Here is a 25,052-nt window from a genome sequence, read left to right as displayed (position 1 = left end):
AAGACAGAAAAAACAAGGTGTGACAAGTGGCACTTACAACTGTGGTTATACATTATTTTGAAAGGCCTGTTCTCCAATATATTAAAGCCTGCCTCCCCCAAGCTTTGATCCACACGAGTTTACCTTCAGGCCAAACCAGTCGCCATCGCCACTCCTTTCCAATCAGCTGTGGAACATCTGGAAGACCCGGATACCTACAGTATGTCAGGATGCTGTTCGTCGACTACAGCTTGGCGTTCAATACCATCATCCTTGTGGAGAAACTGACCTTCCTTTGTCTACCCCACCTCAACTGTTCCTGGATAAAACATTTCCTGACCAACCGACCTCAGGTTGTTAAGGTGGGTCAACTATGCTCCACCACCCTGTCACTCAGCACTAGCATGTTGAGCTCCCTCCTGTACGCGCTACGAATGACTATGTCCCCATTCATTCCTCGAACACCATCATCAAGTTCACGGACGACACCACAGTGGTGGGCCTGATCACGGGGGGTAATGAAACAGCCTACAGAGAGGAAATACCGGCGCTGGCAGGGTGGTGCACCAGGAACAACCTGAGGCTGAATACCACAAAGGAGACGGTCACTGGTTTTATGAGACAGAGAGGAGAACATGCTACACTTGTAGTAAATAGAGCAGTGATTTTCAACCACTGTGCCGCGGCACACTAGTGCAGTGGTCCTCAAATGGGGGTACGCGTACCCCTGGGGGTACTTGAAGGTATGCCAAGGGGTACGTGAGATTTTTTTTAAATATTCCAAAAATAGCAACAATTCAAAAATCCTTTATAAATATATTTATTGAATAATACTTCAACAAAATATGAATGTAAGTTCATAAACTGAACATCAAATCAAGTAGGCTATTCCATTCATTACAATGCAACAATGCAATATTCAGTGTTGACAGCTAGATTTTTTGTGGACATGTTCCATAAATATTGATGTTAAAGATTTCTTTTTTTGTGAAAAAATGTTTAGAATTAAGTTCATAAATCCAGATGGGTCTCTATTACAATCCCCAAAGAGGGCACTTTAAGTTGATGATTACTTCTATGTGTAGAAATCTTCATTTATAATTGAATCACTTGTTTATTTTTCAACAAGTTTTTAGTTATTTTTAAATCTTTTTTTCCAAATAGTTCAAGAAAGACCACTACAAATGAGCAATATTTTGCACTGTTATACAATGTAATAAATCAGAAACTGATGACATAGTGCTGTATTTTACTTCTTTATCTCTTTTTTTCAACCAAAAATGCTTTGCTCAGATTAGGGGGTACTTGAATTTAAAAAAAATTCACAGGGGGTACATCACTGAAAAAAGGTTGAGAGCCACTGCACTAGTGTGCCGTGAGAGATCGTCTGGTGTGCCGTGGGAAATTATGCAACTTCACCTAATTGGTCCAAAAAATGTTTTTTTGCAAATCAATAATCATAATAATGTGCTGTTGTCTAGTGCCTGTGCTGTGTAGAGCTTGGCAGGGTAACTATGTAATACTCCATATCAGTAGGTGGCAGCAGGCAGTTCATTGCTTTGTAGAAGTCGGAACGGATGGTTTGTCGTGATCCCAATATGCAGAGCACGGCGGGAGGCAGCGTGCAGGTAAAAAGGTATGAAACGCTTAAAGCAAAAATTAACAAAAGGCAAGTCCCGCTAGGAAAAGGCACTGATGCATAGGGATGGCTATGTAAAACAAAAGAAAAACTGAACTGGCTACAAAGTCAACAAAAACAGAATGCTGGATGACAGCAAAAACTTACAGCGTGTGGAGCAAAGATGGCGTCCACAAAGCACATCCGTACATGACATGACAATCAACAATGTCCCCACAAAGAAGGATGGTGTACGCACAACTTAAATAGTCTTGATTGCGAGAACAAAGCAGGTGCGGGCAATACCACTCAAAGGAAGGCGTGAAGCTGCTACAGGAGAACACCAACAAAACAGGAACGGTCACCAAAATAACAGCGCAAGACAGGAACTAAAGCACTACAAACAAACAACAACAAACTCAAAATAAGGCACGACAACCTGGTGGAGTTTAAGTTTTTAACCTTTTCTGCTGGTGGTGTGCCTCCGTATTTTTTTAATGAAAAAAATGCCTTGGCTCAAGAAAGGTTGAAAAACACTGAAATAGAGCATGTGTTGAGACAGTGGCGTCCTTTTGAGTTCCTGGGAACTTACCTCTCAGAGAACCTCACACGGACTGTCAACACTTCAGCACTGGTCAAAACAGCACAGCAGAGACTCCATTTCCTTTTTGTGCTGTGGAAGAACCAACTCAAGGCGAAACTGCAGGTATCTTTTTATCGGTTTACCATAAAGCCAGTGCTAATGTACTGCGCAACTATGTGTTTGCTGCCTGCTCTGCTGCAGACAGGAAGGCTCTGCAGAGGGTGACCAGGACAGCGGAGAAGATTACTGGCTGCCCTCTGCACTCCCTAGAGGACATTGCTCGCTCTTGCTGCCTCGGCAGAGCAAAGGAAAGGTCAGCACTTGTTCAACCTGCTGCCATCAAGAAAGATATTTTGATCACACAAGAGCAGGACAAACCGTTAAAAACAGTTTTTACCCGTAGGCCATTAGCATATTGAATCTGTTCCAATAAACATGCACTGTTGCACTGCTCCTCTTACTTGTATTTATATATTTATTTTTAACATGTTATTTATTGTTTATATTGTAATTCAACTGCGTTCACAGAGTAGCTACCTGTATTTTCGTCATGCTTTCATGTTTGATGATAATAAAGCATTCTACTCTTCTATTCTATTTGATCACAAATAGGTCTGTTACAACATTATATATACACTTACAGCATGCACACTATATAAAACCTTGATGATGTTTTTAGAGCGCTTTATAGGCGCATTAAAATAAATCCTATTATCTGCATTGTTAGCCATCTATTGCGAGTGTTGATTATTTATATATATTAAGAGAAATACGTATGTTTACTTGTCTCACATAAGGATTGTGAATGAAAAGCGAAAAAAAAAAACTGCAGTTCCTCTTTAAGCTGAATTTTGGTGCTTTGTGGAATAAACTGCAATGGGTCTGTCTTCAAGTAATCTAAGATTTGACGATTCGTAACCAGTCAGTATACGGTTTTACATATCATCACCATCTGTTTATTTCTCTTAGAAGCAAGCAAGGCCATAGATTGTACTTATTGTCGACGATGAGAAAATCTAGCAAATTATACTATGAAAATCCTAAATTGAAGACAACCCTAATTATAATGACAGGAATGAATGAATAACATGTTTGCAGGAAAAAGACAGAAAGGTGAAAAAACATTCCTTTTATTACTGATTTGTTACTAACTATTATTTAATTCATTTCATTGGCACATTCACATAAAAATTCACAAATAAAATGAGTGAAAGTTAAGTAAGTGTTACTTGTGTAGCGCCAATTCACAATTGTTATTAGCCCTTTTGGAGTCCAGGCTTATTTTTTGTTGACCTTTGTGTCACTTTATGAACTTTATCTTGCCTGCATTGGTTTCTTTCCAGTTCAACCTCACATGTGTGCTGTACATCTATTTATTTATTTTGATATAGTGCCTAAAATCACCCAAAAACCTACAATCAGAGTTGGAGCGATTTCCATTTTGTGTGTATCGTATAATACATCCATTTTATAAGTTATAATGCAAATATAAAATGTACACTTCAAAAAACTCATGCACAAATGTATCACTACAAAGATAAATGTAGTGAAATAGTAAACAGCGTTCAGAAAAACAGCGTTATATGATAACAGTGTTACTAAATACATTACTCTTTTCTAGTTAAAGTAATGGGAAATGTAATTAATTACTTTTATGTACAATACAACGCTGCTAGCAAGACGTTCGATGTTACGTGGCACGCCACATTTGATGTGGTTGTATGTCAACAAAACAGCGTCAGAAGCACAGCAGGTTTAATGCATGAAATATTGTTTTTACTAATTCAAGCACAAACCACCAATACACTAATAAAAGGAGGCAACATCACACAACATGTAAGTTCACGCGCACATACACGCTACTAATTTGAGGAAATAATGAGCAACAAATCAATGATTGAAGTGACAAGCTTACAATTATAAAATACCCGTTTGTGGACGAGGAGACTAATGCCATTGAAGCACATTCAATCTCTTCATTAAAGGCCTACTGAAATGCAATTTTCTTATTTAAACGGGGATAGCAGGTCCATTGTATGTGTCATACTTGATCATTTCGCGATATTGCCATATTTTTGCTGAAAGGATTTAGTAGAGAACATCGACGATAAAGTTTGCAACTTTTGGTCGCTGATAAAAAGGCCTTGCCTGTACCGGAAGTAGCAGACGATATGCGCGTGACGTCACCGGTTGTAGAGCTCCTCACATCTGCACATTGTTTACAATCATGGCCAGCAGCGAGAGCGATTCGGACCGAGAAAGCGATGATTCCCCCATTAATTTGAGCGAGGATGAAAGATTCGTGGATGAGGAAAGTGAGAGTGAAGGACTAGAGGGCAGTGGGAGCGATTCAGATGCTGTGAGAGGCGAGTGGGACCTGATATTCAGCTGGGAATTACTAAAACAGTAAATAAACACAAGACATATATATACTCTATTAGCCACAACACAACCAGGCTTATATTTAATATGCCACAAATTAATCCCGCATAACAAACACCTCCCCCCTCCAGTCCATATAGGCCGCCAATACAACTCAAACACCTGCACAACACACTCAATCCCACAGCCCAAAGTACCGTTCAGCTCCCCAAAGTTCCTACAGCACATATATTTCCCCAAAGTCCCCAAAGTTACGTACGTGACATGCACATAGCGGCACGTACGGGCAAGCGATCAAATGTTTGGAAGCCGCAGCTGCATGCGTACTCACGGTACCGCGTCTGCGTATCCAACTCAAAGTCCTCCTGGTAAGAGTCTCTGTTGTCCCAGTTCTCCACAGGCCAATGGTAAAGCTTGACTGTCATCTTTCGGGAATGTAAACAATGAAACACCGGCTGTGTTATCCGGCACAACAGTCAAGGGGTGCATTCTACGGCGGGGGTGCGTTATCCGACACAACACCTGCCGCAATACACCACTTCCCACCTACAGCTTTCTTCTTTGCTGTCTCCATTGTTCATTGAACAAATTGCAAAAGATTCACCAACACAGATGTCCAGAATACTGTGGAATTTTGCGATGAAAACATAACGACTTAATAGCTGGCCACCATGCTGTCCCAAAATGTCCTCTACAATCCGTGACGTCACGCCCTGACGTCATCATACCGAGACGTTTTCAGCAGGATATTTTGCGCAAAATTTAAAATTGCACGTTAGTAAGCTAACCCGGCCGTATTGGCATGTGTTGCAATGTTAAGATTTCATCATTGATATATAAACTATCAGACTGCGTGGTCGGTAGTAGCGGGTTTCAGTAGGCCTTTAACTAGCACAATCCATTGAAAAGATTCCACTGACCTGACTTCACTCCCCGCAAACTGCTAACAAACACAGCTAAGCTAATGCTACTCTGTCTTGGTGCTGGCGTCACTCTGGTCTCATGAAACATCTCAACTGTATATGCCATGCATTTGAAGATTTTGTTTAAAGTGACGCAATAATTACTTCCCCTAATAATTAATTATGTTTTCAAAGTCATTTTCTAAACACTGGTTATAAATAATTATTCCCCTGTAAGCCAGGAAAGGCTTCAGGCAGTTGAAAATGGTTGACTATGTACACAACTAATATTGTGTATCGTTACAAAAACATGTTTTCATCAGCTCAGGATAGATGTATTTAACATCCTTGATCAGCCAGAGAGAAAAGTCAGGCTTGTGTTGGCCTTTCAAAGCCAGGATATGCGTCTTTGCGTCATTTGGCCTCTTGGCTCACCTTTCCCCCTCTCCCTCTGCAACCAAACAATTGTTCATGCTATAATTGATTGACGATGACCAATTAAAATGTGGTGTCATGCTTTATTATCTGTTTACTTTTGCTTTGGAAATGGCTGCCTTTCTTGGTTGAGAACACTTATAAATGAGAAAAAACGTGACGACACAATGGCAAATTCATAGTGGACATTATTGATCATAAATCTGGTTACATTTTGCTCATTTTTACTGTTGAAAGCCCCAGACACAGTTGGAAGTCTTCACCTTTGCTACAAGTTGAAAAGGAGCGTCTGTGTGGCTGCATCATCAAGCTACGCCACCTATTATGCTACACCTCATGCTTGTCAAACAGATCTTAGATATGACATTTTATTTATATCAGATGTGTTTTTGTTTTGCAGGCCGATGATGAGCTGAGAAAAGCCCAGAGAGTGTTTGACGATCTCAATGTTGGTCTGCAGGATGAACTACCAACCCTTTGGGACAGGCTAGTCTCATCTAATGCATTCCTACGTCACCTCAGCGTTGCAAAGAAATACACAATCAGGCCAACAAACTCTGGAAGGGATTCTTCCGATTTCGCTTGAATTCTAAATGAAGTATTATTGCCAGGCAACACAACAATGATAATCCTGATTTGATCATCATAATGACAGGCATAATCAGTGTTTAGAGACAAGAGAAGTTGATGAGTTTTATCATTAAGAAATATTTAGCAAGATATTGTGCATATACGCATTTAGGGCCCTACTCTCCCGTTTGCGCTCAAGTGTTTCTCTACACGCTTGGAGTTAAGCACGTTTCTCTTATTTGTATTCTCCCATCTCGACTGCAGACACGCCCACCCTGCATAAAGGAGATACATGCGTAAGTTGCGAAAGAAGGCGTGCTAATGTGATTCGGTAACTAAATAGTCGGGCTTTGCCATGATGTCTTTTTTTAAGTCGGGGGGTGGGAAAATTATGCGAAAATGAAGTTTTCCTGACACTTGCAAATGGTATTAAAATCCATGCAAAAGATAAAGCACAGTGAAGGACTAAGAAGTTCGATTGACGTGCGCCTTTCACCAAGAAGAATATTCGACTACATTGTACTCCTTTGCGAATGCCAATCCTTGTTTGGGCTTTTTGTTGTGTGTGTGTGTGTGTGTGTGTGTGTGTGTGTGTGTGTGTGTGTGTGTGTGTGTGTGTGTGTGTGTCGTCATGGTGATGTGATGTGTGTATGCATGCATGCTACAACAACATTGTCCTCTTCTTGTCCGGATGTAAATAGTAACTTTGTAGCTGAAACTTTACGGCACTTGTTATTGTAGCCACCCGGATGTTATTGGTGATGTTTATAGTTCTGTTTAATACAAATGTTTGTCAAGCCGTGACCGCATCAGGAGGAGCTTGGGCAGCTGTTTGTGTGTGTGTGTGTGTGTGTGTGTGTGTGTGTGTGTGTGTGTGTGTGTGTGTGTGTTTTCTTGTATTTCTACCATTCTTGATACATCAACAAGGAAAAGTACCTTCCATAAGAGGACCGGTGAACAAGTTAGGACCGATATTATGGTCCCAATACGGAAAACCATTGCATCTAATAGAAAATGTCTCATTTGTACCCCTGATGGTGAAATCTATCAAAATTAGGGAGGTGCCAAAAAGAAGTGCTCCCCCTCTGGTCAATATATGAAATAACTAGTGTGTGTAAAAAATTGAAGTGCTCCCCCTCTGGCCAACATATGTAATAACAAGTGTGTAAGAAATTGAAATGCGCCCCCCAGGGGCCAAAATTAATTAAAATATATATATAAATAAGTACCTAGAGCAGTGGTTCTTAACCTGGGTTCGATCGAACCCTAGGGGTTCGGTGAGTCGGGCTCAGGGGTACGGCGGAGGTCAAGACACACCCGACTCATCTGGTAAATAAAAACTTCTCCCTATCGGCGTATTACGGATGCGGCAACAGCAGAAGTCAGACTGATTTGCACGTGTGTAATTTGTTGTGAGTTTATGCACTGTGTTGGTTTTGTTCTTTGAACAAGGTGATGTTCATGCACGGTTCATTTTGTGCACCAGTAAAAAAACATGGTAACACTTTAGTATGGGGAACATATTCACCATTAAATAGTTGCTCATTAACGTGCAAATTAGTAACATATTGGCTCTTAACTAGTCATTATTAAGTACTTATTAATGCCTTATTCGGCATGGCCTTATTATAACCCTAACCCTCTAACCCTGGTCCTAACCCTCTAACCCTAACCCTAACCTAAAAAGTCTTTGTTACTTAGAATCTGTTCCCTTAGTGTCCAAATAACTCTAAATTAAGTCTTTGTTACTTAGAATATGTTCCCCATACTAAAGTGTTACCAAAAACATATACATTTGTCTTGAATTTGAAAAATTTTTTAAATTTATTTTTCACTAAAGAAGGGTTCGGTGAATGCGCATATGAAACTGGTGGGGTTAGGTACCTCCAACAAGGTTAAGAACCACTGATCTAGAGACATACTGTAATAACTTGAAGTAAATAATGAAGATTAAAACCAATTACAAACAAAAAATTACTAAAAGCTTACCTTTTTTATATTTGCATAGTATGTATATATTATTAATGTTGTAAATAAAAAAAATTCGGAGGTCTCAAGAAGGTAACAAATACAAGAATGTGCGTATGTGTTTATGTGTGAAGTGGACCGTGACTGTTTGACAGTACAACTGGTTACATGTTTCTATTATTCTGCTTGCTACATTCTTGCTGATCATTGTGGTGAAGTTGTGTCCGAAAGCAGCCTGCGCATTAGTTCAACAAAGTAAATATTAATGATCATTGTCTCATAGACAATTCAGTAAGTATTTTCTATTAAATAGTCACATAGTTCAATGATGGCCTCACGGTTCAGCAGAAATCGTTACCTGATTTAAACATGTGTTGGTCCCTGGATGTCCAAACACGGTAAATATGCGCGGTCATTTTACGTTACGGCGTTTTCACGCCCTCCTTCTCTCGCACACATACAGAACCAAAGCCACTGATGTGCGTTTTGGTTTTTGGTTGTTAATTCAGAGTGGTATTATAGCCTTTTTTATATTGTTTCCACGTTTCTCCAACTTTCTGGAAGTCATCTTTTATCATTTTATTAAGAGTGGCATACACAAGGGCCGTCTATAGAGAGAGTATGGACGAACTCGGTTTCAGAGTTGGTCCCAAACATGGTGCCCTGTTAACCTGACTCTCGCCAGATCCTTGTAGTTTGCTGAGCTCCACACAAGGATCTGGGAGTTCTCAATAGGAGATGTATTTCAGAAGGCGGGGCCTTGTAAAAAAAAATCATTGTATGTGATTGGATAAACCACTTGTCCTTATCTTGAATGATGTGCTACTTCAACCACTCACATCGAAATCAATCCGTGACGCTGATGAGAGCGACGCTTGGAAATGCAAAGCAGAACAGCCGACATATTGGATAACGACAGAGCGAGAAGTTAGAGAACTTTTACTGAAACAACGCAGCAATGTCAGTAGACGATCGATGTCGTTTGTGCAAAGAAAATATGCAGAATCAATGTCAGCACACGCCATTGTTGTTTGAATCAAACAGTTGCTTCGGCGCTACGTCACATCTATGAAATCCCGCCCGGCGATCCTGATTGGTTCATTATTTTTTGCTATCTTGAAGGAGTTTGCTATGCCCTCGAGCCAGATCTTTGTGTGGAGCTCAGCGAACTACAAGGATCTGGCGAGAGTCAGGTTAGTGCCCTGTAGTCACGTGAGGAGATTGTCTGGCCATACTCTCTCTGATGGGAGAATACGCGGAAAGCCATACTTGACTGGGAACACCCACCTTTTAGGGTTGCTTCACCCAGAGCACCTTATTGTTAATTTTGGCGCGTAGGCGCAACTGTGCAGTTTTTCCCCTTAGGTGCACGGGAGATTCGGGCCCTTTGTTAGTACGGTATTTAAGGGAATGGACGGTGGTGCTAAATTGTCAAGTTTTGATTTTTATAAATCAAACAACCAGTGACGTGCAGTCAGGGGAGGCAGGTGAGGCGGGGCCTCACGTTCCATTATGGAAAAAAAAAAAAATGTTAAAAGAAAAAAAAAAAATTAAATTGTTATATGTATCCAGTGATTATACTATAAAGTTATTTTCCATTTAACTTCACCAGTTTTAGATCATTTTTATTCAAAATCGCTGAATTTTCACATTTGCCGTTCAAATACTGAGAAGAGACTTGCGTTGAGTCACCAGCCAGTTGAGGCACGTCACTGCGTTGAGCCTCACCATGGATTGCACAATGACTCGGCTAACTGCTGGCCTGCTGTGCAGTGAGACCGTATTGCTATGTGAATTATATTATACATTTCCATAGTTTAGTTAGCTGAGGTATATAATGTACAGTGTATTTTGTCAACAACTGTATGTGTGTAACGTATTTCTTGTGCTGAGCGATCATAAAACTGCTGCGAAGACGCACTGGCTGAGGCTCGCAGTAATCCCGCCTCCTGGTGGTAGAGGGCGCTAGTGATCCCAGAGATCATTTTTGCGACTACATGGCTGCAGAGTAAGTGACAACAAGCAGCAACAGTTAGCAGCGATCGTTTATTTTTTCCTCTTGCCTGGACTATTAACATGGAGGATTACAAATCTAAAATAAAACAGTTTTCTAAACTGGACTTTCAATCGAAGCAGGAGGTAATACTTAAAGGACGATCTCCACCGATACAGAGAGACTTTTAAAACTGAAGAAAGATAAGGAAGACTTCTATAAACAAGTTATCGATGCGTTTGTTCAAAAGGAGCGGCGCATGGACTTCATTTATAAGTAAAGGTAAGACCATAATAACGTTTTTTATTAAATGTGCTTTTTTGTGTGCTACAGTTTGTATGTGTAAAGTTAAAGTTGAGTTAAAGTACCAATGATTGTCACACACACATTAGGTGTGGTGAAATTTGTCCTCTGCATTTGACCCATCCCCTTGATCACCCCCCTGGGAGGTGAGGGGAGCAGTGGGCAGCAGCGGCGCCGCGCCCGGGAATCATTTTTGGTGATTTAACCCCCAATTTCAACTCTTGAGGCTGAGTGCCAAGCAGGGAAGAATGCTGATATGAGCTTTTAAACATAACCCGTTAACTGCTGCCAATCAAATGGTGAATAAGATACTATTTAGGGTTCATATGTTTGTAAATCTGACTGTGATGAAGTCAGTGCCTCACCAGTCATGAACCTCACCGCACGTCACTGCAAACAACAAATATGCAAGTTCAATGATTTGAATGATTTGCTCAAATTGTGTATTTAATCTTTTGTGCTTTTCAGCCGAGTTGGATTCTACATCAGCACTTTTAAGAGCGTGACGAGCTTAGAGGCCAGATTTCACCGGGAGATTTCTCTGGTGAGGGTGAAGCTTTCGAACCATCATTTTAATAACCCAAGTGTCAATGCAGACTGACGTTTGCGGTTTTCTGTGGTCATGTGGCCCTCATGATGTAACCTTGCATCTGCAGGTGTGTAAGCAGCTGTATGAAGTGATGATGCAACTTAGCGAACAACATGCTGACAAAATGTTCACCATCCAAGGAGCACCAAGGTGACAACAATCCTATTGATAAACTAAGTATCATAAGTACAGTAACTCCCGTAATCAATCATGCACACAAACACTCACATCACGTTAATGTATGATTAGGGCCACAGCTATCGATTATTTTAGTAATCCAGTAATCTATCGATTAATTAGTTTCATTCATCAAATAATTGTATAAAACAAACTATATATACTGTAGCCTCAATGCATATTTTAGAGAAAGTAGTTGTAATAAAAAGAAAACAAATGTTTTTGCTTTTCATAACCTTTGTTTTTTTACCTCTAATACAGTGGTCCCCAACCATCGGTCCCGGGACCGTGACGCATTTCCTACCAGGGCGCACAGAAACGATAATTATAAACGACCGCATTTTCTCCGACGTAACTTTCGCCTGTCCTCACTAAACACACCAAGCTTGTTAATAGATGTACATTACAACTCTTTTGTTTTAGTACATAGGACAGTGCACAATAATGGACATATAAAATGTTAATGTGCCAGATTGTAGCCAAAGGCAAATTATTCATGCTCATTTTTTTTGCTGTTTTTATCTACCACACGTAGACAGCCGGTCTGTGAAAATAATGCATACAATAAACCGGTCTCTGGTGGAAAAAAGGTTCTGTTGCAAAAATCTGCTTCTGCGCCTGTCCCTGACAACCACGTTTCAGGCTGGCTCCTCTGGAAACAAACCCCTGCTTGGTGCCTCATCTGAGCCGCTGTGATGTTGAATACCGTAATAACACGTATATCACTCAAAACACCAACCATTTAAAGACTCAAGGTAATTTGAAAACAGCACTGCACATCATAATAGCGGCCACAGTTTCGATGTTAAAGGTCGAGAAAAATGATTTAAAGATGTCCAGCGGGCCGGATTGAAAATTTTAACCGGCCGGATGCGGCCCGCAGGCCGTAATTTGCCCACGTAGTGAATGTATTGCCTAGTTAGGAAGTAGTCTTTTCCATGAAGCTCAATGTGTTTGTTTTTTGTGGCACCCTACAAAGTGTTTATTATGTAAGTATTGTACTTATCACGCACCAGCTGCTTAATTGCAATTTGCATCTTAGTTGTAGTTTTCATCACCAAATTTGGAGGTGTTGAAATCGCCATGTAAAATCGCTAATGCTAGTCACTAGCATGTATATGTTAAAGCCAGTGTAAATTAGCATCAAGCTAGCACGTTTTAGAAAAGGGGTGCCTTACTTAACATTTGAGTGTTGTCTATCAGGCATGCTTGCTTTGTTGGCATTGAAGATCGCAATATTTCTAAGAGGCAGTGGAAGAGCCAAGTGTTTGAGCCGGTGTTTAGTCCGCTACCGATATCGAATAGTGCAGGGGTTGGCAACCCGCTGCTCTAGAGCCGCATGCAGCTCTTTAGCGCCGCCCTAGTGGCTCTCTGGAGCTTTTTCAAAAATGTATGAAAAATGGAAAAAGTTGAGGGGAAAAAAATAATAATTTTGTTTTAATATGGTTTCTGTAGGAGGACAAACATGACACAAACCTCCCTAATTGTTATAAAGCACACTGTTTATATTAAACATGCTTCACTGATTCGAGTATTTGGCGAGCGCCGTTTTGTCCTACTAATTTTGGCAGTCCTTGAACTCACCTTAGTTTGTTTACATGTATATCTTTCTGCGACTTTCTAGGACGTGTTTTATGCCACTTCTTTTTCTGTCTCATGTTGTCCACCAAACTTTTAACGTTGTGCATGAATCCACAAAGGTGAGTTTTGTTGATGTCATTGACTTGTGTGGAGTGCTAATCAGACATATTTGGTCACTGCATGACTGCGAGCTAATCGATGCTAACATGCTATTTAGGCTAGCTATATGTACATATTGCATAATTATGCCTCATTTGTAGCTATATTTGAGCTCATTTAGTTTCCTTTAAGTCCTCTTAATTCAATGTATATCTCATGACACACTATCTGTATGTAATATGGCTTTTAATTTTTTGTGGCTCCAGACAGATGTGTTTTTGTATTTTTGGTCCAATAAGGCTCTTTCAACATTTTGGGTTGCCGACCCCTGGAATAGTGGAACCGTTTGATTGTTAAACGATACCTGATAGTACTGATGGAATTTAGTGGGTGCCTATCTAAATACCAAACTCGGCACACCTCCCTGATCTCTGGTACCTGGTAACTAGTTTGGTTTAGGTGACATATACATGAATTGAAATGACAAGTGTCTTGTCATTAAGGTCAGGTGTGTGTTCATGTGGGTCCCTCAGTGATTCAGGGCCGCTGCGACTCGCTCGGACGCCCTCACCACCGGAAGAAGAGAGTCCTCCTGAGAGTCCAGATGCCAGTTACAATCATATGCTTCGACCAGTCTCTCCTGGACCCCCGCGGCCCAAATCTCCAGTACAGGTAAATCAATCAAATGCATGAAAAGATGAAACTCTGCTCTAATCTCAAGCATGGAAAAAGGAATGAAATGATGAATCTTATCAATGAGATCACACATTTGGAATGTAATGTTAACCCCTAAAGGTAAGGCGACATAACGCTAACACGTTTTGAACAAACTTGTATTAGCATGCTAGCATGGCACTGATTCTAAATGTTGTACTTGTATAACTTTCTTCTCTGCTGCACATCTGTTGGATGGTGAGTGAAAATGTCGCATTATTGGGTTTGTGTTAACTGATCATATTAATGATACATTAGTACAATTAACTGAAGGCCTGTGACGAGTCATTGGTGGCATTAACATGTTTGTCAAAACCATTTGGACAAATATGTTTGGGAATATGCCGCTTCTAGAACTCTGGTTCCCATTTTCTCCACACCCGGCCAGCATCTTGTTGAGACGGAAAGTTGGCTCTGACCTTAAATGTTTGCAATCTCTCATTTTTTTGATTTGAACAATCCACCTTTCACTAGTTTCATGACAATAAAATGAGTTGACAATCAAATCAAATAAACTCAATCGATATATATAATGGAAGTAAGAGTGATTGACCAAGCTTAAAGGACCCATAGCGTCCAGATGACCACAATGTCACTAACACTTTCTTCATGTATTTTTTGCTCCTGAAAACGAATCTTACAGTCATTTCCCATGATATTAATTTGTTTTTGCGTAATCAATAGATAACTAACTGTACTTGAAACGCCCGCTTTCCATCGCAGTCGATATGCCCGCCCCCTCTTGGTGTGACGTCATCTATAGAACTGTAGCCTATTTTCCCGTGTAGACAGTGTGGATAAAGACATGGAGAACTATTTTTTTGAATACGTCATTGCATGTTTTGTTGCCCTTGTCCATGATTACTTCAAAATGATATGGAACAAATTCTGAGCAAAAAAAAAAAAAAAAGAGAATCGCCATTTCCAGACTTGCCTGCTCTTCCATCTTCTCTTCCATAGACATCATAGCCATGCTCTACCAGCATTTCCTCAAGCATCTTGAGGAAATCATCAGTAGAAGAAGACACAAAATAGAACATTGGCGGGCTACTTTCTTTTCTCTCGTTTTTGAGTGCCAGGTCTGCTTTTCTTTCTCAGTTCTGACACAGTCTTTCTGCCCTCAAGGGTTCTTCTGATTTTCAGGACTGCATTTGGCTTGATTCTTTTGAATTTTTTCCATCTCTGACCAAAATCCTTCTTCTTCGAAGTCAGAGTCATTAAGATTATTTCTACAAATGACATTCGTCTCGCTCCATACTTTCCTCATATTCCCATTATTTGGAAATGATGCAGTCTGACCCCTCCTTTAGTTGTATTGGTAAAACCTGCAACAATGCATCTGGCAGCCATATTTGATAAATCCTTCAAATTCTGCGCGAAAATAACATGATTTGGGATGAAGACACATATTACACAATAAAAAATTGCCCCTAGTCTTCTGTAGGCTGATGCAGGCCCGCCCACATTTTAGAGGTTTCAAAATGTGCTGAAAGTCGTAAGAAAATAAGCCTAAAACCACTACTGTGTGTGTGGGCTTTGTACCGAGGATGTCGTTGTGGCTTGTGCAGCCCTTTGAGACACTTGTGATTTAGGGCTATATAAATAAAGATTGATTGATTGATTGGTACTGTGTCAGTTTTGGGGGACATTTTACCTGGATCAATCATTTTTATGTCCCGAACTAATAAGTGCATCGCGTGGACATCGGGGGCGGTACCTCTGGATTGACAGACCGGGGTGGTGGTTCCTCTCTTTAAGAAGGGGAACCGGAGGGTGTGTTCTAACTATCGTGGGATCACACTCCTCAGCCTTCCCGGTAAGGTCTATTCAGGTGTACTGGAGAGGAGGCTACGCCGGATAGTCGAACCTCGGATTCAGGAGGATCAGTGTGGTTTTCGTCCTGGTCGTGGAACTGTGGACCAGCTCTATACTCTCGGCAGGGTCCTTGAGGGTGCATGGGAGTTTGCCCAACCAGTCTACATGTGCTTTGTGGACTTGGAGAAGGCATTCGACCGTGTCCCTCGGGAGGTCCTGTGGGGAGTGCTCAGAGAGTACGGGGTATCGGACTGTCTGATTTTGGCGGTCCGCTCCCTGTATGATCAGTGTCAGAGCTTGGTCCGCATTGCCGGCAGTAAGTCGGACACGTTTCCAGTGAGGGTTGGACTGCGCCAAGGCTGCCCTTTGTCACCGATTCTGTTCATAACTTTTATGGACAGAATTTCTAGGCACAGTCAAGGCGTTGAGGGGATCCGGTTTGGTGGCTGCAGGATTAGGTCTCTGCTTTTTGCAGATGATGTGGTCCTGATGGCTTCATCTGGCCAGGATCTTCAGCTCTCGCTGGATCGGTACGCAGCCGAGTGTGAAGCGACTGGGATGAGAATCAGCACCTCCAAGTCCGAGTCCATGGTTCTCGCCCGGAAAAGGGTGGAATGCCATCTTCGGGTTGGGGAGGAGACCCTGCCCCAAGTGGAGGAGTTCAAGTACCTCGGAGTCTTGTTCACGAGTGAGGGAAGAGTGGATCGTGAGATCGACAGGCGGATCGGTGCGGCATCTTCAGTAATGCGGACGCTGTATCGATCCGTTGTGGTGAAGAAGGAACTGAGCCGGAAGGCAAAGCTCTCAATTTACCGGTCGATCTACGTTCCCATCCTCACCTATGGTCATGAGCTTTGGGTTATGACCGAAAGGACAAGATCACGGGTACAAGCGGCCGAAATTAGTTTCCTCCACCGGGTGGCAGGGCTCTCCCTTAGAGATAGGGTGAGAAGCTCTGTCATCCGGGGGGAGCTCAAAGTAAAGCCGCTGCTCCTCCACATCGAGAGGAGCCAGATGAGGTGGTTCGGGCATCTGGTCAGGATGCCACCCGATCGCCTCCCTCGGGAGGTGTTTAGGGCACGTCCGACCGGTAGGAGGCCACGGGGAAGACCCAGGACACGTTGGGAAGACTATGTCTCCCGGCTGGCCTGGGAACGCCTCGGGATCCCCCGGGAGGAGCTGGACGAAGTGGCTGGGGAGAGGGAAGTCTGGGCTTCCCTGCTTAGGCTGCTGCCCCCGCGACCCGACCTCGGATAAGCGGAAGAAGATGGATGGATGGATGGATGGATGGATGGATGGATGTTTAGTGGCCCTTTAAACTTGGTGATTATTCACCTGATGGTTCAGATCATGTATCTTCTTTTCTCGCAGATCTAAAAGCTGTTATTTGATGATTCAAAATGGTCTTAGTTTGATCAAATGATCCTTTGGATAGGTTCGTAATGTCTAAACAACGTACGCTCTTTTCCCTCTTCGCGTGTACGGTACGCGTCTAATTGGTTCTGGACTTGACTGGTAAATACATTTTTGTAATGTAGGATTCTTACTTATAGATCAAATATTTTCAGTTAGATCTTAAAAAAAACTGTTTACAACCTTCTAAATATGTTTTTTAACTTAATTAGAGCCCTATAAACATGAGTCATTAACATTATTAAGTGGCTCGTCACGGCAAAGAAAGCATAGAGGTGCTATTAGCTACGCGTTGTTACCCCAGTTGTTTGGCATCGCTCACGTCAAAGACCCACCAATGTGGAGATGTGTTATTGGCGAGGTAAAATATTGGGCATCAACAGTTTTATTTCCCACTTATAATGAAAAATGAAATTAAATTCCCCTCGAATCCAAGTGATTATATATATTTTGATTCTCACAACCTATCAATAGAAAATAAGACAATTACTGACTGTGATACATATAAGACATAATTAACACTTCATTTAGGTCGGAAAATACGTGAAAATTGCTTTAAAAAACGTGATAAAGCCGCAAAATTTGAAGCTCTAAGTTGCAAGGGGCGATTGTAACCTAAGAGATCGCTAGTCATTCATAATTCAGAGTGTGTCGACAGATGTGTTTAAATCACTTGTCGTTTGGGAACCATTGTTGTAGAACAAATGTGTGTTGTTGTCCTGTCTTGTTTCCATCCTACCCGTGTGTGAGTCGAGGAAGCAAACTTCTTGTTACATTGCTAAACCCTCAGTCCCGCCTACTATTACTTTGGTTGTTACCATTGGTGATTAGCAGTGTGAACACTTTCTCAACATTTATCCGAGTTGTCTAGTTTTTTGGGTGGGGGAGTTTCAGTTAAACTACTGTAACCCAGCTGCAAGGTATGGAACTAAAATAGAAAACAAATAGATAGAAAGCAGTTAGAAGTTTCAGCATCCTGAATCCTTTGTGTAAGACTACCTTTACACTGCAGGCGAACGTCCACCAAATCTGATTTTTTTCCGAATCTGATTTTTTTCCAGCTGACTGTTTAGTTGACAAGTAAATGTGATCTTTATCAGACTCCGGTAAACACGCACAGGCCCCAATGTTGCCAGTTCGATAAAGTGAAAACAAAGGAAGTTGACTGGATTTCGTGAATGAACAAATAGGTCTCCACTACACGAGAAAACGTGGACGCCACCGATTAGCTTGTTGGAAGGTTTGTGCCGTGGCTGTTGTGTAGAGGAAGTAGGCAGATAATGGAAAACAACTGCTGGAGGAGGAAGAAGAGAATTGCAAAATGGAAAGTGACCGTGCTGCGCAGACAAATTACATAGCGACCAGAGATGAGGTAAAAGTAGCAAAGAGGTCGCTTTGTCGTTTGGAAAGACCAGATTCCAAACTGATTTGAACTACCTCCTAATGTGGCTCAAATCTGATGCAAAAATAGCAGATTTGAAGCACTTTGGAGCGTTTTTGGCTGCCAAAAAACTATACGATCGGTGTCACTTGAAGACAAAAAAAATGTATTTGGTGGCCAGTGTAAACGGAGCCCAGGATTCCCTCATAGACATTCCTGTGAATATTTTCATTTATCAGGTAATTGTAGTCTTAGGGCATTGAATTGATTGCAACTGGACTGTACAGATTGTCTTAGAAGACGTTCCGCCTCGCTTATGAGCAGGCTTCATCAGTTTGTGCTCACAGACCAGAAAGGACAACTTTAGTCTGCAAGGATGGTGATGAATCCAAAGTATCTGTGAGTTTTGTCATGCTGGCTCACTCCATTGTATCTTAACAACGGTCGAAATTATTCTTGTTTGGGCATGTCCCTGTCTTAGAGGATACATACTCTGGACCCAGCAACATCTACTCAGACTTGAGTCTTATTTAGTCTGTGAGCATGATCTGATGAAACCTGCTCAGATGAGAGGCGAAGCGTCTTCTACTGTAAGACAACTTGAACATTCCAGTCACGGTGCATTCAATGTCCTGAGAAATCTCTCATAGAGGCTGTGGTAAGAACAAGGGATTGAATAATTACATGCACCATAAAAAGTGAAGACGTGATAATGTCTTTAAATCCCATCTTGTCCTTGTTGATTGGCAGCTGAAAAAGGGCCCCCCGGTGCCTCCGCCCCCCAAAGTCACACCTTCCAAGGAGGTGGTGGAGGAGCAGATCATCGACCTGTTTGGAGGAGAGTTCTTACCTGCACCGTCTCCATCACAGGTCTTCCAACCCTTGACAAAAAATGAGCATTGATACTCATTGCCTTATTAACTGTTTGTCACGCCTTGTCCACAGCCCAATGAGCGGCCTGGAGAATCTCTTCTCGATCTGGACTTTGACGCCTTCCAGGCAGATGAAAGTGTGTCACCAATACCGCAGGTTAGCACGTTGTGCTTGTAATCAGAACTAATTGGATGAAGCAAAAAGTGGCATGGATTTATTGTATGTTTGTATTTTAGCCTGTGTGTTGTGTGCGTGTTATTGTTTGACTTTGATTTTGAACCACACCTTTAATCAGGTTTTCAAAAATCATATCTTCAAATAAACCTGACTGTTTTGTTTTGAAAACTGGTTGAGTCAGTAAAGATGATAGACGCAATTGACTAAGGTTAAGGGTTAGTCATTAGTGTCGTCACTGTGGGACTGTTAAAGATCATCTTATTTTGTGTCTGCCTTATAGATATGTTCCTTATTGAGCATCCTTCTATTGATCATCTCCATATTTATCATCATAGACTATCCATAATAGTCTTATTTATTGGAATGGTACATGAAGTGGTAACATTACTTGTGTGTATCCCCAGACTGCAGTGCCTTGGGATACGTGGTCGGTGAGTACCCTTTGATCTATGATGTAGACGTTTATCTGCATATGTCAATTAAAACATGATATTACACTCAACAATATTATAAACACAAAACTTTTGTTTTTGCTCCCATCTTTCATGAGATTAACTCATAAAAGGTTGTTCTATGTACACAAACATCCTATATTCAAACATTGTTGACAAATCTAAGTCTGCGTGTGTGACCACTGTTCTCCTTTGCTGAGATAACCAATGTGTGGCATATCATGATGCTGATTAGACAAAATTATTGCACAGGTGTGTTTTAGACTGGACGCTATAAACGGCATTCTAAAATCCCTCTTATTTATTTTTTTCAAGGCGCAGCCGTCCAAGACTGTAAGTACACATCTCTTTCAATGTACACTCTTTTGTTGTACAGTGGAATCTCGATTACCAAATTGAATTTGTTATTGAACAGTGTTTGTAAATACAATAGTTTGTATATTGAAGCAAATTTCTCCAAAAGAAAGAATGTAAATATGTATAATGGGTTCCAGTCTCGACAAAAGTCCATATTTTAGTAAAAGTTTTCTAAACTTCGAACACAAAAAGCGCCATATAGTACTGTATATCAAACAAATATAACAATTGTGCTGACCAGGGGTCTCAAACTCATTTTAGCTCAGGGGCCGCATGGATGAAAATCTATTCCCAAGTGGGCAGTAATGATAAAATCACGCCATGATAACTTAAAAATAAAGACAACCCCAGGTTGTTTTCTTTCTTTTACTTTGGCCAAAAATAGAACAAGCACATTATGAAAACGTACAAATCACAACTAATCCTTTGGACAAAACACTTCATGTTTGTTGAAAATTCTGAGGAATTTGGTGCAGCTTCAAAAACACAAGGAGCTTAAACTTTGTCTCAGTGTATCGACAAAGCCAGGATTAAACATTAAATCACAGTCTTTCTGGGATTGAACAAAAAACACAACATGTAAACTCCTCCAGGTATCAAATACCTCCTTTGTCATGTCCACGTATAAATCCAGCGCCAACTCAACAAACCGTAAGAAACGGAGGTAAAAACTATTCAAAAGGGTTAAGTTCACTTTTCTTGTGTTTGACAGACATTTTTGGGCAACGAGGGAGCCAAATGATGTGTTCAAAGCAGAAGACATAAAACGGCAGGTTTTAAGTTTCATGTGGGTTGCTATTGTACCATCCAGTGGACACATTTAGTTTATTTCATTAAAAAAAAAAAAGAGGCTCATTTTTATACTTGGCAAACTCGTCGTGCGGGCCGGAAAAGACCTGTTCGCGGGCCGTACGTTTGACATCCCTGGTGTAGACAAAACGGTGTCGACAGTGCTGTGAGTTCCTAAATGTTTCAAACCACATATCAGTTGTCCATTGCTTTCTTTGGGGCTCATCTTGAGTTGGCAAAACTAGAAATTGTTGTAAAAAGACTAAAAAAAACACTGAAAACACAGACAAAGTAGCAATTAGGACAGTGGTTAATGACAGCACTGCACTGCTGACTGAATGAGCCCTAGAGATCGATTGTACACCAGAGCATATTTTTTCAGTCTGTAGTTTGTAGGGCTGTGAATCTTTGGTCACTACACAATTCGATACGATTCGATTTAGAATCGATTCTAGATTTAAAACGATTCTCAATTCAAAATCAATACTTTTTCATAACATTGGGTGCCAGTTCTCTGATTAAGTACATTCCCGCATAAAATAGATAAACCTCTGATAAGTTTATATATTACATTAAAAAAACTGGTTTTACTTTATAAAATTCTATCCAACCATTTAAAAAAATCAAATACAAACAAGGCAACAAGAGAAATATCCCACACTTTTTTTCTCTAAAGTAAATATGTACAGCAGATATAGGCATGTACATCAACAATATGATTTGCCAGAGTGACTCGACAGGATAGATTAAAAAAATAAATATATATATATATATATATATATATATATATATTTATAGTTGAGGTTACTGTGGTTTATCCGTTATACAGTGCTCAATACAGGGGTAGAGTGCAATATACGTTAGGTCAGGAAAAACTACAGAAGCTATTTTATCTCTACAAGCCTGTTTCGCAGGTTTCCCTGCTCTTCTATAAAATCCCCTGAAGAGCCGAGAAACCCGCGAAACAGGCTTGTAGGGATGAAATAGCCTGTGTGTTTTTTCCTGACCTAACGTGTGTATATATATGTATATATATATATATATATATATATATATATATATATATATATATATATATATATATATATATATATATATATATATATATATATATATATATAGTTGAGGTTACTGTGGTTTATCTGTTATACAGTGCTCAATACCGGGGTAGAGTGGAATATACGTTAGGTCAGGAAAAACTACAGAGGCTATTTCATCTCTACAAGCCTGTTTCGCAGGTTTCCCTGCTCTTCTATAAAAATCCCCTGAAGAGCAGGGAAACCTGCGAAACAGGCTTGTAGGGATGAAATAGCCTGTGTGTTTTTTCCTGACCTAACATTAAAAAAAAAAAAAAAAAAAAAAAAAAAATATATATATATATATATATATATATATATTTTTTTTTTTATTTATTTTTTTTTTTAATCGATTTTTTAAAATTGATTAACAATCGTTACGAACAACAATGATGATTAAATCAAAAATATTTTTTTTTTGACATCCCTAGTAGTTTGTACAGTAAATCGAGGTTCCACTGTACTCACTTAACAGGAAATCTGGAGTAGTTGTTTGGGATTCAAATATTTTCCCAAAAATCAATGAAGGAATTGAAAAAAATTTAAGAAATAATAAAGAATTAAGATTATTACCCAGCATTCGTTGTAAATAGGCCGCAAACACAATTAGAAACATAGTCAGACATTCCAAGCGTGATTCTTAGCTTCGTCGAACTTGAACCCTAAACCATTCCATTTGTCCTGTCAGGCTGAAGAAAGCGGATTTGTCGCAGACTGGTCAGCTGACTTTGGTTCAGCCAATGGAGAGACTGCTGCAGGAGCTGAAGACACTGCTGAGGACACTGCTGCTCCTGAAGGGGCAGAGAGTGCTCCTGAAGGGGCAGAGAGTGCTCCTGAAGGGGCAGAGAGTGCTCCTGAAGGGGCAGAGAGTGGCGATCAAGCGGAAGATCCTCATTGGGCCACAGGAGACGGTCCACAACTGCCTGGAGATAGAACCACACCTTCTCCTCCACTTCAGGACAGTGAAGCAGCTGAGGATGAGGTTAGCAGCTGGGAAGACCCTTCTCAAACAAACACCAAACATCTCTATGGTGCTGATGATGAAACTGAAACAGGTCAGACAGTCTTAGAGAGAAATAAATCAGGGGAGGGAGACCGCAGGAAATCTACCCCTGGGCTCATTTTTACTAATGAATATGGTGAACAGATTGAGGACTGCTCCGGACAACTGAAGTGGTCCAAGTCTCCCGATGGCTCCGGATCTGAATATGAAACTGCTGAAGAATGGGGAGATGGAGTTCAGGCAGGTGGCTGGGCAAGTGCAGACGATGAGCCTTCACGAGAAGACATCCCTGCTGTTAGAACTGCAGAAGGAGAAGATGAGAATGTCACAGAAAGTAGAAGCAGTGCTGAAACAAAGAAAAATAAGAAACCTGCAGAAGAACAAAAAACAAAACAGGCACTTTTAATGTCAGGGGATTCACCAAACCCAAATGAAACACAGGGAGAAGGAGTGTTTGATTCTGATCATATTGCCGAAACACATGGAGAGGGTGTGTTTGATTCTGGTCCTTTTGCTGAAACACAGGGAGGGTGGGCATTTGAAACTGATCATTTAGCCGAAAAACAGGGAGGCGGGGAATTTGATTCACTCAACCTAACTGAAACACAGGTAGTGGGGGCACTGGATTCAGATTATTTTGCCGAAACACAGGGAGGAGGTGCGTTTGATTCTGATCCTTTTGCCAAAACACCGGGGGAGGAAGCCTTTGATTCACTAAATATAACTGAAACACGGAGAGAGGGTACTTTTAATTCACTAAACCTTACCAAAATGCAGGGAGGAGATGCGTATGATTCTGATCCATTTGCCGAAACACAGGGACAGAGTGCGTTTGACTCTGATCCTTTTGCCGAAACACAAATTGGAGGAGGGGCGTTTAATTCTGATCCTTTTGCCGAAGCACAGAAACAGAGTGCGTTGGATTCTGATCCTTTTGCCGAAATAGAGATTGGAGGAGGGGCGTTTGATTCTGATCCTTTTGCCGAAACACAGATTGGAGGAGGGGTGTTTGATTCTGATCCTTTTGCCGAAACACAGATTGGAGTAGGGGCGTTTGATTCTGATCCTTTTGCCGAAACACAGATTGGAGGAGGGGTGTTTGATTCTGATCCTTTTGCCGAAACACAGACTGGAGACGGGGCGTTTGATTCTGATCCTTTTGCCGAAACACAGACTGGAGGCGGGGCGTTTGATTCTGATCATTTTGCCGAAACGCAGATTGGAGGAGTGGCGTTTGATTCGGATCCATTTGCCGAAACACAGATTGGAGAGAAGTCAGATTGTTTTAAATTAGACAGCTCAGGAGATAACTGTTTTGTGGACTCCGGAGATGGAGGAGTCGGGTGGAATCCTTTCCCCAACAGTGTTCCTTCAGCAGCTCCAGACGCTGTGGTGGATGCTGATGTATCCTGGAAGCAAGTTAGCAAGACCAGCGGCTTTGATCCTCCTATCAAACACCCAACGTCAACCACAGAAGTTCAACATGTAAATGTTCCCAAAATTCGCAAGGAACCAGAAAGTTCCGACATGTCCGAAGATGAGGCTGCAAACCTGAGATTTGGAAAGTTGTACCAAGATGTAGCTAAAGAAAAGGAAGAGGTACATGGTCATATTTTTAGTGTGGTAGATTGGCAGCAAGTAGACGTCAGTTGAACCCACCCAATGACTCCAAAGCTGATTCCACTCCAGCCCTTTATTGTGCTTGCTTCCTCTGAGAACACCCCTACATCACCTTCTCCTCTTAAGACTTTCTGTTTCTGACATTTGATTTAGGTTGGCTCTAGCATTTGATGGGATTTATTTTTTACAGGTGATCTCTTAAG

The 25,052-nt window shown here is 41.1% G+C and overlaps 1 protein-coding gene across 4 annotated transcripts in view; it reads left to right on the top strand.

The window, feature by feature from the left end:
- Nucleotides 1–25,052, top strand: part of amph (amphiphysin) — a 52,985-nt gene that overhangs the window by 15,477 nt on the left and 12,456 nt on the right. For 2 of the 4 annotated variants that reach the window (XM_061979251.2, XM_061979250.2), the window contains exons 7-15: nucleotides 6,300–6,385; nucleotides 11,202–11,277; nucleotides 11,390–11,472; nucleotides 13,713–13,851; nucleotides 19,253–19,372; nucleotides 19,448–19,531; nucleotides 19,957–19,983; nucleotides 20,320–20,337; nucleotides 22,915–24,828. In XM_061979251.2, the coding sequence (XP_061835235.2) occupies nucleotides 6,300–6,385; nucleotides 11,202–11,277; nucleotides 11,390–11,472; nucleotides 13,713–13,851; nucleotides 19,253–19,372; nucleotides 19,448–19,531; nucleotides 19,957–19,983; nucleotides 20,320–20,337; nucleotides 22,915–24,828 (2,547 nt within the window). The remainder of the gene's footprint in view (nucleotides 1–6,299; nucleotides 6,386–11,201; nucleotides 11,278–11,389; nucleotides 11,473–13,712; nucleotides 13,852–19,252; nucleotides 19,373–19,447; nucleotides 19,532–19,956; nucleotides 19,984–20,319; nucleotides 20,338–22,914; nucleotides 24,829–25,052) is intronic. The other 2 variants (XM_061979252.2, XM_061979253.2) reach the window with 2 other exon arrangements.

The sequence above is a fragment of the Nerophis lumbriciformis genome, linkage group LG19 (genome assembly GCF_033978685.3).
Source record: "Nerophis lumbriciformis linkage group LG19, RoL_Nlum_v2.1, whole genome shotgun sequence".
NCBI lineage: Eukaryota > Metazoa > Chordata > Actinopteri > Syngnathiformes > Syngnathidae > Nerophis > Nerophis lumbriciformis.
Note: the sequence above shows the minus strand (reverse complement) of the source record. Positions and strands in the feature narration are given on the sequence as shown.